The sequence below is a fragment of the Pithys albifrons genome, chromosome Z, assembly GCF_047495875.1.
Source record: "Pithys albifrons albifrons isolate INPA30051 chromosome Z, PitAlb_v1, whole genome shotgun sequence".
Classification (NCBI taxonomy): domain Eukaryota; kingdom Metazoa; phylum Chordata; class Aves; order Passeriformes; family Thamnophilidae; genus Pithys; species Pithys albifrons.
In genome coordinates, this window is record NC_092497.1 from 1,668,178 (window position 1) to 1,684,280 (window position 16,103).

General features: G+C 41.4%; 1 protein-coding gene across 2 annotated transcripts in view; it reads left to right on the top strand.

Annotated features, from left to right (window-relative positions):
- DYM (dymeclin) overlaps window positions 1-16,103 on the top strand; it is a 236,759-nt gene that overhangs the window by 110,332 nt on the left and 110,324 nt on the right. For both annotated transcript variants that reach the window (XM_071580989.1, XM_071580988.1), the window contains exons 12-13: window positions 7,219-7,332; window positions 8,576-8,670. In XM_071580989.1, coding sequence (XP_071437090.1) covers window positions 7,219-7,332; window positions 8,576-8,670 — 209 coding nt within the window. The remainder of the gene's footprint in view (window positions 1-7,218; window positions 7,333-8,575; window positions 8,671-16,103) is intronic.

Here is a 16,103-nt window from a genome sequence, read left to right on the forward strand (position 1 = left end):
TGGATGCAGTGAAGGAGAAAGAGGAGGTCTCTCCTTATTCAAACCTCAGACTGTGTGCTCTGAAAGTCACCTCAGTGTACTGTGATAGAGAGGAGCTGATACCAACCTTTAAGCATTCCTTTCAGAAAGGATCCCTTATTTTTAAAGTTATTGTCTTGATGTGTGTCTTTTGGGCCATTCCTGAACTCTAGTGGGGAATGTGGATGTGAAAATAACAACTCTGAGCATCACATCTGAGCACGTGAACTGCTGGGGGTGGATGTGTGTGAGGGTACAGAATTCTACAGAAAGTTCTACAAAGTTCCAGCAATTCACCTAAAAAGCCACTGTGTGCCCGAAACCAACTTAGCCTTGAGAAAAAACTAATTATGTGCTTCAAGTTGTGTTTTGCAAACACCAGATAGAAAACACCCAAACAAAACTAACACCAGTATCCCAATGATGTCCAACAATAAGATAGCCCCAACCAGTAAACCAGTCCTAAACTCAAAATTGTAACTGTAACCAAAACAAGCAAAGAATCCAAATTAAACTAATATTAGTGCTAATCCCTAATGATAAAACATTTGCCTCAAAAAACCTACATAAAAACTGTACAAGACCCTACCTGGGGAATAAGTGAAGGGGGAAAAAGTTTCAAAATCATACTGATAAATCAATTCCCCTCATCTGTCTTTTTTGAATTATTTAAATGGCTGTTGTCAGGTATGAATGAGCAAGTTACTGTTCAGAAACTGCAGTAAAAATTAAGAAATTAGTCTCATGCTTTCTTCATATTAACTCCATATCTCTTAAAGGCTAAGAGGTTATTACATGGCTGCAAAATTAGGGGAGTCAGAAAAATCTGTGTAGGTCTTTCTGCAAAGTGTGAACATCTGGCATCAGTCTCCCAAAACCTTAATTAATTCTCCACAAATACCTCCCAAATTTTAGCAGTTACAGCAGGATTATTTTCTTTCTCCATTAGTGTGAAGAAAAAAAGATGTGGTGTATTTTAGATCAACCTGTTTTTCTCTCTGCTATTGTGTATCTTCTGTACTGTTCTTACAAGAAATGTGACTGTACAGTCCATTTATGGAATATTTTCCTTTATGGCATTTGACCCACATTTATTTATTTATTTATTTTTAAGATTAGTTTCAGTAAGCAAAGTTTTATAAATGTGATGATTATACCAACTAGTGAAGAGCTCAGGAAACCACAAAAACTCTTTTTGACTGCAGTAGGATGCTGAAGGATTTTTTATTTAAGATGAATGTGGTTTTAACTGCCTGGAAAATATGATCAAAGCCATAGGTTTAATAAGGTTTAATGCAATGGGGTCACTGTAACCATGCAGAGCTTAATGTCTTTCACCAATAATGATTATAATAATTGTAATAACAGAGTAAATGAGTAAATGCAGAAATCCCCAAAGGAGACAAGTACTGGTGATTTTGGGTCTCTGATACATGAAGCTGTAAATAAAATTGCATCAGACCTCAAAATAACATCATGCAAAATTTTATGTAGCCTTATAGTCCTGCTATAGCACTTCATGATGTAGTAAATGGTGATAGATTGTAAATCACGATTTAACTGTGTTTATTTTTGGTGTTTAAAAATATCTCACGAGCAAAGTTATGGGAAAATGAGAATCTCACTGCCTTGTATATGTGGAACTGAGCTCCTGCTCTTTCCATCTGCAGTTTTTGCTCACTGAGTTGTATGTCCAGGAGCCTGGCCTTAAAAAGAGTAATTTATCAAAACATTGTAATTTTTTTTCTTCTTTAATTAGTCTTGGAAGACTATCCCATGATTAGCTTTTTACTTTTTTTGTTCCTTTTTATTCTTATCTACAAGTCAGTGAGATGGGTCAATTGTGGCACTGAATTCAGGAAGATGATTTTGAAATTTAAGATATTTTCATGGTCCATTCTTCTGAAACCCAACACCGTGTGAGGGATGGTGGTGGTGGCTGTTGTTGTTTTTCAAATATTTGTTTCATTACCTACCAGATGTGGTTGCTGTCTTTGTTATGGAGTAGAGGTAACGGGTTCTCATATGTAACTTTTAACCTTGAATTTATATATTTTTTATTTATTATTTCCAGGACCAGTTGTTTCAGTGATTGTCCTTTTCCCAGGCTGCTGTTTTTAGAGTTTCAGGGAGAACCATTTGCCATTTCTGGAGTGAGACTGGGGCATGAACATGTCCTTGTCCGTGTCAACATGTTTTTTTGCAATCTCTGGTAACTTCATGTTTTGCATTAGGAATTTGAAACTCCTCAGGTGGCCTTTGTGCCAGGGCTCTGTTGCTGATAATGTGACTAACTGTGACCAAATTACCAGTCTCGGGGGCACAGGGAAGAATCTGTTTCCATCTGCATAGGGAGCACGTAACTGGAGGTGCCCTGACGTCTGTGGTGGTTGAATATTCTCATTTTGCTGATCCCAGAGCCAGCTGGGCTGTTTGCATCCTCCCCTGCCCAGGGATCATGTTATCAGGTGAAATCCATAGGGACAAGCTGAAGCTTGTGTAAAAGTGCTGCTTCCAGCTCTTGTGGGATGGGATTGTGCTCCCAGGGGTGGCTCTGTCGCTACTTGGCAGGGGGTGAATCCGTGTTGTGCTGGTTTAAAGGTAAAACTGGCAGGAGAAATGAACCCAACACAAAAGAGATTAGAAGTCAGAGTTACAATTTAATAAAAATGCAATGGCACAAAGAGAAATTGATTTTAACCCCCAACCCCAGCAGTCTAACCCACCCCCTGGGCACAAACACAGGGGGGTTTGGTGGCCCCTGTGCTGAGCCCCACGTGGTTCCACCGAGGCCAAAGGAAAAGGAAGGGACAAACCTGTTGGTGCAGATGATGGCACAGTCTGGTGGAGAGTGGTGGGCTCCTCCTGTCCAGGTTCTGCTCCTCCTCTGGATCCAAAGAGTGGTCCCCAAGTCCCCAAACCCTTCAGGCCCAGGTGGGAGCCCCCAGTGCCTCCCCCAGGGCAGGGAATTCCACCCTGGGGGATCTGACTCTGGGAGTCAGGGGGGATTTTGGAATGGTTGGTGGCCCCTGAGCAGAGCTGAGCCCTCAGATGGGTGTGGAGGTGCCCAGGACTCCCTGGAGGGGAGTTCTCTCAGCTCCTCTGCCAGGCTTCTTTCCCAGCCAGCTCCCAGCCTGAGGGCTCAGGTGTGCCCTGGGCAGCTGCTGCCAAAGGGCCATTGGGAACAGTTGCTGGGCAATGAATGGAGGGTTTAGAATGCACAGCTTTGGTCACCCCCACACAGGGATAAACTGGTCCCACCTGCTGAACTGGGACACATGTGGGATCATTTAGGCTGGAAAAGTCCTTGAAGGCTTTCTAAGACAGGTCCAACCATTCCCCCAGCACTGCCAAGGCCACCACTGATGTCCCCAGGTGCCCCAACCACAGGTTGAAGGTGCATAGGAACAGGAGCCCTGATGTGACTGCAATCAGGAGAAATTTGACACAGTCTGTGGCTGTACAAGGAACATGGGATGGGGCAGTAGGGAAGAGAGATAAGAAACAAGATTTAGGAATGCCAAGAAAAGAAATGAATAAAGGGCAGGACAGGATCAGAGTGAGAAAATGCTGGAGAAGGTGGAGGCAGACTTGTCTTTGATGAGAGATTGGAATGGGCAAGGTAAGACAAGGAGGAATGGCTTCCCACTGCCAGAGGGCAGGGTGAGATGGGATACTGGGAAGGAATTCCTCCCTGTGAGAGTGGACAGATCCTGGCACAGGTTGGACAGAGAAGCTGTGGCTGCTCCATCCCTGGAAGTGTCCAAGGGCAGGTTTGACGGGGCTTGGAGCAACCTGGGCTGGTAGAAGGTGTCCCTGCCCATGGCAGGTGGTGGAATAAGATGCTCTTTGAGGTCCCTTCCAACCCAAACCATTCTGTGATTCCATGTTAAGGTGTGTGTTGAGGGGGAGTAGAAACTGATAAAAGAAAAGCTGAAAAGGAGTGGGGTCTGTGAGGGCAAAGAGGTGGGAAGGAATTACAGGGAGGGAAAACGAAAAAAGTAATAGCTTGTATATAGCACAGGGTGGATGACAAAGATGTGGATGGAGGACTCAAGGTCCTCCTTGGGATTACCTAATTTGTCCCAGTCCTATTCCTCTTGTCCCGCTGGGACACCTTTTTAGTGAGAGTGTATGATGGGACCTGAGTTCCAGCATAGTGTGAACTGGGAGCTTCCACGCTGGTTCATGAAGGACATGGATGTGCCACACAAAATGGCTCCAAAGGGAGTGCATTTCATTTGTGGGAGGAGATTCCTTTTGTCTTTTACTTGTAAATGAGGTAATACAGGAAATAGCTTAGTAGAGATTTAATCAGTTGATATTTTTTTGTTGGGCTAAGTGTATTTTCTCTCAAAGGGAAAAAGCCCCAGCCTTGAGTATCTTTTTAGAGTAAATCAAATGAAAATATTTTGTTTCATTACTCATCTGGAAGTTCATCCCTTTTTATACTTTTGGTTTGGATTTACATTGTGCATCATGTCAAAACAAATAGTGTTTTCTTGCACCCATTTTCATAGCTACATTTTGTTTAAAAAAGTATGTTAGATTTTCAATCAGTGCTTAAAAGTCAGGAAATGAAATGGGCAACCAGAACTTACCTTGTATTTATGTTTTACAGAGCATAACCATTACTTAATGATCATATACTATATTCTTCAACTAACAGTATGTTTTCATCCTGCGAGGTCCCAATGCTGAGCTTGAGATATCTTTTGTTGTCAGAGTGGTTCATTTAATTCTTTGTATAAATTCTTCTTTTGAAAACAGATGTATTCACATAGTCAAAAATAAGTCATTATTTGGAAATCACATCTAATGGCAACTGAAATGACTGCCTACATTTAGTTACCACTTTGCAGCTGTGAAATAACCCAAGAACTTGCTATATCTGATCATAGGTTTATGCTTAGCACCACTGGGATCATCAAGTTCTCCTCTAGCAGAGTATCTGCTTGTAGAGAAGTTCATATATGTGCAATCCATTAATTAGACAATTAACAGCTTTTTAACATTTTGGTTGCCTTTTTTGGTCAGAATACGTGTTGATTTTACTTTGTCTCTCAGGCATTTCCTGTTGTCCTTGTTTCATGAAACTCCCTGAATGAGTTGCTTTCATTTATACCATTATCACTTTGTCTTTAAATAGTATTAGTGACTTGTTATAACCAGAAATTATACTGGTTTCCGCATCCACTCATCACCTGCTATTTGTGGAAACCTTTCTTGTAGTGATTTCATGTTTCCTATTTATTCCTCAGCCTTGACCATTCCTCCCTTAAATAGCTCTCAAGTCTTTCCCTCTTCCCCCTATTCTGATTTTTTGATCCTTTTAGCAATAGGTGTTTCCAGAACCCACCTGAACCTGTAGCTGGGGATTTTGTCACCTTAGTCATTAAACAGTGGTTTTCCCAACAGGAGATTCCAGTCCTTGGCTTCATTTTAGCTTCCTTGTGGGAAATAGGAAGGTGCTAACAAAGAGTCACATACTGTGCAGCATGTTATATAGGAGATACATTTTTAAAGCTGATTTTAAATTTATTCCAATGTTCTGAACTTGTATTTTGTCTCTTTCTGTATAGTAAAGAAATGACTTCTGTATCTCAAACTACGTCAGCTGTACTGACTAACATGAATCAACCAGAATGCTGTTTCAAATGACCCTTGCCCTGTGAAGGAGCTTCAAGTGACAGAGAATCATGGAATCACAGAATGGTTTGGGTTGGAAGGGACCTTAAAGCTCATCCTGTCCCACCCTGTCCTGCCATGGGCAGGGACACCTCCCACTATCCCAGGGTGCTCCAAGCCCTGTCCAACCTGGCCTTGGACACTTCCAGGGATCCAGGGACAGCCACAGCTTCTCTGCCCAACCTGTGCCAGGACCTGCCCACCCTCACAGCCAAGAATTCCTTCCTACAATCCAAACAACCCACTCTCTGGCACTGGGAAGCCGTTCCCTGTGTCCTGTCCCTCCATGCCTTGTCCCCAGTCCCTCTCCAGCTCTCCTGGAGCCCCTTTAGGCCCTGGCAGGGGCTCTCAGGTGTCCCTGGAGCCTTCTCTTCTCCAGGTGAGCCCCCCCAGCTCTCCCAGCCTGGCTCCAGAGCAGAGGGGCTCCAGCCCTGGAGCATCTCCAGGGCCTCCTCTGGACTTGCTGCAGCAGCTCCACGTCCTTCTGCTGTTTACAGACCTATATAGTCGGAAGTGTTTTCCTATAACTTCTTAAGAGAAGAGGTTAAATAATAAGGCTCATAGTTGAGGTTGATGGAGTTTGGAATTTTTAAGACATCTGTATTACTTTCACTGAATCCAGAGTTTCATTTAAACACATGTAGTATCTCTGAAATGAAGTTGCACAGGGCATTATTTTTGTGTGCAGTAGTCCTTGTTAAACATATTGATGTTTTGACCCAGAATAGAGCTGAATTTATAGAGGATCTTTTCCATGTTTTTAGGACAGTTCCTGTTGACTCACTTTTACCAGTCTTTTAAGTCAGGCTGTTTTGTGCATGTGCTTCCTCCGTGTTGGTTGGCAGGGATTGCAGGGAAAGAGTGGAGTGATCCTCCAGCAATAAACTTGGAAATGGTGGTAAACTTCGTTCACCCTGATAGTGGAAAGCAGTGACAGATACAAACCCCTTAACCTGGGTGATGAGTTTCTCCCAGTGTTGAGACTGTATCTGGAAAGGCTTCAGTGTAAAGTCATCACTTCCCTGTGGGTCTGCCCTGTGACCTTCAGTGTGTGCTCTCCTGCCCATCAGTCACAGCCCCTGCCTGTTGCCCAGCCTGAACTGAGGGGAAATGGGAAGGAATTGGCAGCATTGTTCACATGTGTGGGGTGGAAATTGAGTCTCTATGAAGGGTTAAGATCACAAAGAATACAGGACTGTGGTGACACAGGGCATGGAAATCACAGAATTGCCAAATGTAATTATCTTTCTGTGCTTGATGTGCTTCCACGTGGCTAAAAGTTGGTGAGATCTCCCAGCTGATAATGCTGCAAAGGTCTGACTTTTTTGTTCTCTTTTTTTAACTTTGTTTTACTCATGCTTTGCAATACAAAAAGTAAGTCCCAATTCGAGGCTGAGAACTAACTTAAGGAATTTTACCTTAAGGAATGTGAGATTCCAGGCAGATTCCTGTGTTCTTTATCCAGACCTAGGTGCTGAAGAGCCTTGTTCTTTTTTTTTTTTTGTTTTTCAGATACTGAAAAATATCACTTGGTATGCTGAGCGTGTCCTAACAGAGATCTCACTTGGGAGTCTCCTGATACTGGTTGTGATAAGAACCATCCAGTACAACATGACACGGACACGGGTAAGAGCCACGTGGAGCCCTTACCTGTGGGTTTCTCACTTCAGCAGCATGAATTGCATTTAAAACAGGGCGGGGGATTTTATTAATTCTGTTGCAACCAGATGGCATCTGGATTTGCAGGAGAGAAGAAAATGGACAGATCAGCTGCATTAACTAAGTGTAATGTTCAGTATTTCTGGACTTGTAACATGATTTCTGTACCATCATCCTGTTCCTTGAGTGGGATTCTCTAAAGATCTCAGTTCAGGCATCAAACACATCTTCAAACAAGAAGAGTTCTTTAGGTTCATGAAAAGAAATAGTTCATTATAGGCTGTTTACCTCTCTTATATGACTTAAAAGTGGGAGTTTCAGCCTATTTATTGTTAATGTTTTTACTTCTTCAACTTTATAGCCTTGTAACAGGCAGGTTTGGGGCATTTTTCAAGAATTTGGTTTTATACCTTTTAAGTGTAGTACCATGCCCTTCTGAATATTTTCTACAATTAAAGTCACAGAGGTGTTTGCATTAAAAAGTAGCCAAAAAAGTTAATTGTATCTTAAATTGGAAAAATTAAGACTTTTGCTCTTACGATCAAAAGAATTGAAAGGAACAAGGACAATTTTGGCATATATTTGTAGTATTTAGAATCTGTGACATAAGTGAATGTTTTAGACTCGAATAGGGAAATGAATCCCTTTTGGATTGGATAAGAGAGGAATTTTTTTTCTGTGAAAACCCTTCACCTTGGCAGAGCCATCAGTTAGAGGCTTATCTGTTCAAATGGTTTCAGGGATGTTGAAATGAGGATCAGTGCTCTGAATTGTGATATGGTTGTAGCTGTGGGATATATGGAACGCTGTGAAAGAGTTAATAAGCAGATCAGTTATGAAGTTGAATGTTGCAAGGTAAGACTATAAAATGGAGAGAGAGGACGGGAGAGAAGAGGGAAGTGTTTTATATTGTGGATGCCACTGTGAATCAACATTGCCAAAGATACGAAGACATGTCTATACATGTAGTCATATATACTCTGAAATCTGTCTGGAATCACTCTTTTATAAAACCTGTATTTGAAGAAAAGGTATTAAAATATCACCAGATAAATACAGTTTGCATTTCTGCTAAATGCTTTTGCTTGTGTCCTTTAAAACAGCACATATTACTCAGCCTTTTGAGTGGTTCCTGCAGGAGGTGTCAGTGTATGTCAGAAGAACTGTTTGATGTGTTGGGTTTTTTTATCTTTGCTCTTCTTTCTGACAGGACAAATACCTTCATACCAATTGTCTGGCAGCCTTAGCAAATATGTCAGCCCAGTTCCGCTCCCTCCATCAATATGCTGCTCAGAGGATCATCAGGTAAATATAAAGGTTTTCTCTTGAAAATCACCTTTGTTGAAAATCTGGAGTGTGGAAACCTGGATTTCATGTGCCTTGATGGATTCCAGTGAACTAAATAGCAGAAATGATACCTGAGTAACTAAATAACCCCAGAATAAAACTTAATCTGCTTTATTGAACCTGTTCTGAATGGACAAAGCCCCCACTATTTATCTGTCTGAGAAATTTCTGCCTTGTAGTCCTCTTAGCAGAACAGCTCAGTAGCTGCTTTAAACCACATGGTTTTCAGGGATTTGTGTGAATTGTGGTTTATTTCAGTCATGTATCATGTTATTATAAAAATGCACTGAATGGTGGTTCTCAATTATTATGGGGGATGGGTTTCCATCTTGCTTCTTCCTGCATATTTGGCTGAAAGTCTCTGTTAAATCAGACATAATGGAATGATCATTTTGTGACAACACCCTGCAAATATGGGCAATAAAACCTAAATCCATGCTTTTCAGTGGATAAAGTTTATTATCCTGTGCAATAATAAATAGTTGATATCTGCTGTGGTTCCAAAACAGGGCCATAACTTTAAATAAGTAGATATTGAAGTGGTTCCTTCCTATTTTATCTCTGTGCTGAAGAGCACTCTGCAAAGGCAGGTAATCCTGCATCAGGCATCCTTCTCTTCTTGGCAGCCAGCCCTGCTCCACACTCCAAGGGAAACTGGGAGGGTCCTTGTCAATGTGATCTGGAATAAACTGTTATGGTGCTTGTCAGGTGCAGACAGTGCCAAAAATAAGAAAATTATAACTGTGTGTCTGTACACTTTGTAAAGGACTGGGTTACCAGAGGTGCAGGCTGTCCTTAAGGACTTAATTCTTTCCAAGCCACTTCTCTTTCAGAAATGGTTGATTGTAAAAGTATGGACAGGTAATGAGGATGAATACATTCTGTTGTAGCCTTTTCCCTGCTTGATTCTCATCTTCTTTTCATACCCTTGGCAGTCATGAGGGTTCAGAGATTGAATTGAAGATACTTCCCTTGTACTTATCAAAGACATTGTCTTAAATACCTGTTGTCTTCATTTCTCAAATCATAGACATGGAGCTGAGTTTTCCAAGCATATGAAATGTCCTAAAATCACAGATCCTGGCGTGGTGTGTGATTCATTTCCTTGTTCCTCACAAATCTGGTCTAGTGTTTACTGTGGTACTTCATTTGCCTCTTCTGATCTTCTTCCTATGATCCTGAGTCATGATTTTGTTCCATTTTTTTTAGTGCTGTTTTTTGCTGCAGCCTGAAGTGAGAGGTGTCCCTCTGGTTGTATTTGGGGCAGGGAGAGGTTATCTTGCTCATCTCAAGACACAAGAATTTTTCCTACACTCCTTGTATTGCAACATTTCAGCAGGATACTCTGACTTTTGAAAGCCTAATTCCCCATCTCTAGGCACGCATAGTTCCAGCATGACTCTAATATTGCTGCTACATTTCAGCTGTGAAATAACTGTGCTGATATTCTTGTTGAAGGCAGACAGACCTCCAGTGGTGCTTGACACTGGTGTGAAGGGAAAGAAGGGAATGGGGTGACTGGCAGGAAACAGGAAATTCTGTCACAGTGAAAGATCATCAAGTCCAACTGTTGGAGTCCCCATCCCTGGAGGGATTTAAAGCCAAATGGAATGTGGCACTTGGGGACATTGGTGGGCTTGGCAGGGCTGGGGGATGGTTGGACTCCATGACCTTGGAGGTCTTTTCCAACCTAAAAAGTTTATGGTTCTATTCTTTGATTCTATGAATTAGTCTGAGACCTCAGTGCATTTGGAGGATTGTAGAGGTGTTAGTCTGGTGGGATAGCAGTATGAGAAGGATGTTGGTTATCCCAGCCTTTGGGTGCCAGTGGGGTTGGAGATGTGTTGTTCTGGTTGGAAATAATGTAAGGATTGATAGATAAACTCATACACATACTCATCAGCTGAAGAAGAAAAACAAAAGGGAGTGAGATCTATGTGATATCATAAATAATAGGATATTTTTACATAGACCATAAATATTCCATGCTGTTACTTTTAAGGTTCTGCTTTGTCATAGCCAGATGCTCCATATTGTTATATAGTGGAAATTGTAATAAGGGAGGTGACTTTAAATTTGAAACAACCAGAAAAACAAGAGGAGAGAGGACCTTATTCTGGAGTTATAAAACTGTACATCTGGGCAATAGGCAAAAATGACCACCAAGATTGGGATTTAATTTGTCAACTGTGATCATGGTTGCTTATAAGTCAAAGGATCCTACTATAAAAAGGTATTAAAATCATAAAATGTCCTGTGGGATTAGGACATGGATAGGCTGAAAGGAAGAGCCAGTTCTGGGGGCAGCCTCTCTCCTGAAGGGCTTTACTGTGTTTTCTTCTCAGGAGCTTTACAGCTTTGGGTTCCTTGTCAGATTTAAGCACCATAAAGGAGGTATTTTATCTTGATTTCCTCTCAAAATACACAGATTTGTTATAAAGTTTCAGTTATCAAGAGAAGTAGGAAGAATACACGTATTTCTTAAGAGATTGATGTTTGAGTCACATATGGTCCATCTTTTTTGTACCTCAGGAAGTCTGTTACCCACAATTACTGAATTTAGCTGGCAGTGATGTTCCATGATGTATTTATATTTATTCTGCTTCTGCCATCAGACTACAAGCATCTCTGAAAGTAGAAAGCACAGTATCCATAAAGGGAAGGTGTTTTCTCTGAAGGAAAAGCTTAAAAAGAAGATAGTGCTTTGTATTCCATGAATTATTTCAGGGTAGACGATTCTAAATTAAGTAGCTGTGAAAACGCTTAACGTAAAAAATGCTTAGCAATACAACTGAATAGACAGTCATAATTTAAGCCTCACCAGATGCTCTAATGACTCCTTCCTTAATGTGAGAAGTAATTCCATTTCCACGCAGGCTTTTGCCTAATCCCATTCTGAGCAGAGACAGCCAATTGTTTCAAATTCTGAAGACTATTTTCTATGAAAGAACAAGCTGGGAATATTCAATGTGTTGCACTTAAGAGCTCAGTAAAATACAACTTCATAATGCTGGGTAATTTGTTTCACATTCCAGCAAGCATGAAAATGGTCAGGTTTGTATAAATCTATCACAAATATAAATTTTACACAAGCACCTGCTGCAAGTAAAAATAGAAGTAATGGATGTTTCACAGTAAGATCCAGGGCAGTATTCACTTTATGCTGGATGCCCTCTGGTGTAGATTGCCCTGGCTTTTTGATCCTTCCCTTCTCTGTCTGCTGTTACCAGAGGTTTGTGTTTGATTACACAGAGCTGTTTTATCAGCATAGTGACACTGCACTGCTCTGTGGAGTATCTTTAAACATGCCTGCTTAGTAGTACAGGTATTTGGTTTGTCACTCAAAACTGCAAGTCAGTTGGCATTAATTCTTTTAACATATTTGAAACAGCTTTCATGATATTTGGCTTTTCTGCAACTTGCCTGCCCTGCTCCAGGGTATGGAACACATGGAGAGTCTCCCTTGGGTCAGGTGTGCTCTGACATCTCCTCACCACATTTTATGAATAAATCTCAGTGACAAGAAGACAACTGATCACTTCAGACAAATACTTTTCCTATAGCTTCCTATGCTGGAATGTTTGCTGTTTTCTAAGCAGGCACATGCCACTAGAGGTTGCCATACACCTCATTAATTACCCGTGCACTGTTAACGTTAAATGACTTCATGGTGCTGGAAGCACCACCCAGTTTTCATCTTTTATCCACATTACCAGCACAGCTGTTTGTGTGCAGGGCTGTGTGAGGCACTAATGTTTTATTGGTCCTACTTCTCCCTGTTGGGTGACCTAAAGAACTTCAATATCAAAAGGTGTCATGTAATTATATCAATGTCATATTTTGTTTATTTCTTTGACTGCCATAGAGGGTTTTCAGTGAGATTCAGGAAACAACAGGGAGAAGGAGGTTTGTCACAGTTCTCCTGATGCTGATGGGAGCTGGATGGAATTGGAGAAGAGGGTGTGCTTAAAAGGGATGCAGAGCAGAGACTTCAGCTTGTGGATGCTACAGAGTGCAGGGGGTTGTGCCTGAGTGTCTTCACAGCCCTGCTGTACCTGCTGTGGGAGCAAAGCCTGAGGCAGCTGTAGGTTTCTTTCAAATAGAGTTATAAGCTGTGTGCTTAAATATCCATGCTTGTAAAGTCTGAGTTCATCAAGTCTCTCACCTGAGAGAAGAATGAAGCCCTGCATTTCCTTCCCAACAAAGTCTTCACCATTTTGTAGGGTCAGTTGTGTTTTGTGGCTACTGTGAAAAACTGCCATCCATTCCGATATGTGTTGCTGTAGCTGAGATGTTTCAGCTCCCCCAAAAACATTTGGTTTATGTTTTCCTGCATTAGTAATTTAATTTCTCAGATATGGTTTCCTCTTATATGAGTCTGATGGGATTTTCTTGAGTGAAAATATTTATGACAGTTGTTTGGGAATGAGTACATGACATTACTTTAAACTGCACTTCTGAAGCTTGGCTTATGCTGGACTAAAAATTGTCTTAAGTTGTAGTGTGTGAGTTTCTAGATTTCTAGCACTGTATTGCTACTGCAGTGTATTTCATAGAATCCCAGATCATTTTAGGTTGGAAGGGACCTTAAAGCTCATCCAGCCCCACCCCTGCCATGGGCAGGGACCCCTTCCGCTATCCCAGGTTGCTCCAAGCCCTGTCCAACCTGGCCTTGAATGTTTCCTTTATTGTAAATGAATTTCTCACTCAGAAGCACCTCCTGGTCCTCCTCCTCAGAGCTGCTCTTGTTCCGTTCTCTTCCCAGAGAAATTTGTGTGGGTCACTGTGTGTTCAGCAAAGCAAAACAATGTTTATGGAGGAGGAAGGCATGTGTGATCTGACCTGCATATTGGGGGCCACACTGAACTGAAAAATCTGAAATCATTAGTGTGCGAATGTGATGAAATCAGAATTTATGAATTGCTTAATAGTACTTTTTAGCATTGCCAGTAATGAGATGTAATTGCTGCCTCAAAACTCACTGGACTGCTCACAGAGGAAGAGAAACAAATTTCTCTCCCACACAGCTTTATACTCTGTGAGCATTCTGGTTTTCCTGCCCTTTTTTTTCCTTTGATGTCCACAGTGTTTTCAGGAAGCTCTTTAACAAAAAGCTTCCTCTTCACTGGAGAATAATGATGGGGTAGCTGGGAGAACTAGTGAGATGGAGTTACCCAAATCAAAGGTGCCTGTTAAGGAGAAAAGCTTGGAAGAAAAAGCCAGGTTGCTGCATGAATGCTTGAAAGTTGCTTGCTTTCTAATTTAATTCTCTTTTGGAAGTGTGAGTATAGAACATCAGTATTTCTTCTCATACAGGAGTTGTGCTTTTTAAATTGTAAGATTTGAGCTAAGATGTCATTTCAGACTTTCATGGAGATGTCTAAATTGAACAAATCAATTTAGGTGGATAAGGATATGCATAATTCTGTTAAACTCATTATTCTGGCTTCTTTCTTCCAGGAGAGGAGTGAATGGTGTTAAATTGGAGCCATTTTTAAGATAGAAGACCTCCTAAAATTGTTCCAGATTAGGGAGTTGGAACTCACTGACCCTAGGAAATATTATTTTGAGAAAGTCTGATTTCAGAAGTGTCAGCTTTCATAATCAAAAATCAAGATAACACTGTAAGGTGTCAGTGATGGATTCACAGCACAAGCACCAGCCTATGCCTTTATGAACACTTAACATAAATGCTCATTCCTCCCTCCTTTTTTCCTCCTCTGTTGGTACTGTTGGAACAAGGGATTTATGTTGCTTGGAGCTGCACAGCTCTGGGGATCTTTGAAACACTCAGGTTTGTGTCACACCACACACACAGGAAGCCTGGGCTGTGGTGACACTGTAGGAACTATCTGCAAACAAGGTCTTCCTATTCTGGGTTCAAACCTTCATCTCCTAATTGGGTCATTAAATTAAATCTCAGTTTACTGATCTCTTCATCATAATAGAGAAGCGTTTGTAACAGCAACCCCTGGAGAAAAGATACTTGGCTCCCACAGCAGCAGAGATTGAGAGGCTTCACAGATTGAATTATATCATAATAAAAGATCAGGCTTGGAAAGGGCTTCTTGGAATTAATGCCCTGTGGCCAAAGCTGTTAAATGCTGAACCCTTGGAGCATCAGCTTCTCAGTTGCTTTTTTATAACCAAAGGAAAAGAAGGAATTGAGGGTTATGAACAGTTTCACTAAAGCAGTGAAATTTGCCTCTGCAGATATTGGGAGGGGAATAGTCACAAATCCCTGGTTTCTGATAGTGAAGTCTAAATATCTGCTGTCTGACCTGTTCAAGAGTAACAGGTAATTTTTTTCTTTTTTTTTAAATCACACATGGATAGTAGTTGTGCTAGAGAGAAATCACCTCAATGAAAGTTACAACCATAAGTATGACTGTTTGCTAAATTTTCTAAAAGAGGTTTTTAATCTTAGGCTTGGATTGTTTTTCATTGGTGGTGCAGGATGCCCTGCAGCCCTGCTCCCCAATTCTGTGCTTTGGGGGGACCTGTTCACACAAACTGTGGCTTTTGGTAGTTCCTGTCCCCAAATAGTTTCGTGCAGACATCATGTCACTGAGATAAACAGGCAAAGAGTGTCTTTCTGTGGATGCAGCTTCAGGTTATTTATTGCAACTCAGCCAGCTTGACTTTCTGTGTTTGCCTTTTAAAGCAGGTGACCTGTCCATCCCACCAAACTCACATTGCCATACAACACTCTGCCTGGTGAATTTGTTACTTTGAAAAATTTGTGTTGATTTTTTTCCCTCTATGTCCTTCACTTTGGTGGCATTTCCCATGTGCCATAAGACATAGATTTTATCAGTTGATTACTTCATTATGGAAGGATACAGAACTGACTGGTTGACATTGCTTCCAAAGTAAGAATTAAAGTTCTCAAAGACAATATAATGCTTCTTAACCTTGAAACAGTTTGCAGGATTTTAGTTTAGAGGAGAGAGCATTTCTTCTCTGGCCTGAATATAAAGTGGCTTCACACTGACAGGGTGATAGTGGGAAGAAATTCTTCCCTGTGAGGGTGGGCAGGCCCTGGCACAGGTTGGGCAGAGAAGCTGTGGCTGCCCCTGGATCCCTGGAAGTGTCCAAGGCCAGGTTGGATGGAGCTTGGAACAACTTGGGATAGTGTAAGTTCCACTGCAGGGGTGGAACTGAATGAGCCTTAAGATCCTTTTATAATGAACTGCTTTATAATGAGAATTTTTTTAACCCCCATGCAATGCTGTATGCTGCAAAAGTGCTAATCTCATTTTTATTAGATGTTCCGAGTGAAAACTGATGTCTTCTCAGAAAAAGGGCCTTCAGGATACTCTGTGCTCAGGCTGTGTTTGAAAGAGTCCATTGTGGAAATGGAAAATCAAACAACTTCAAGCCACTGGGTC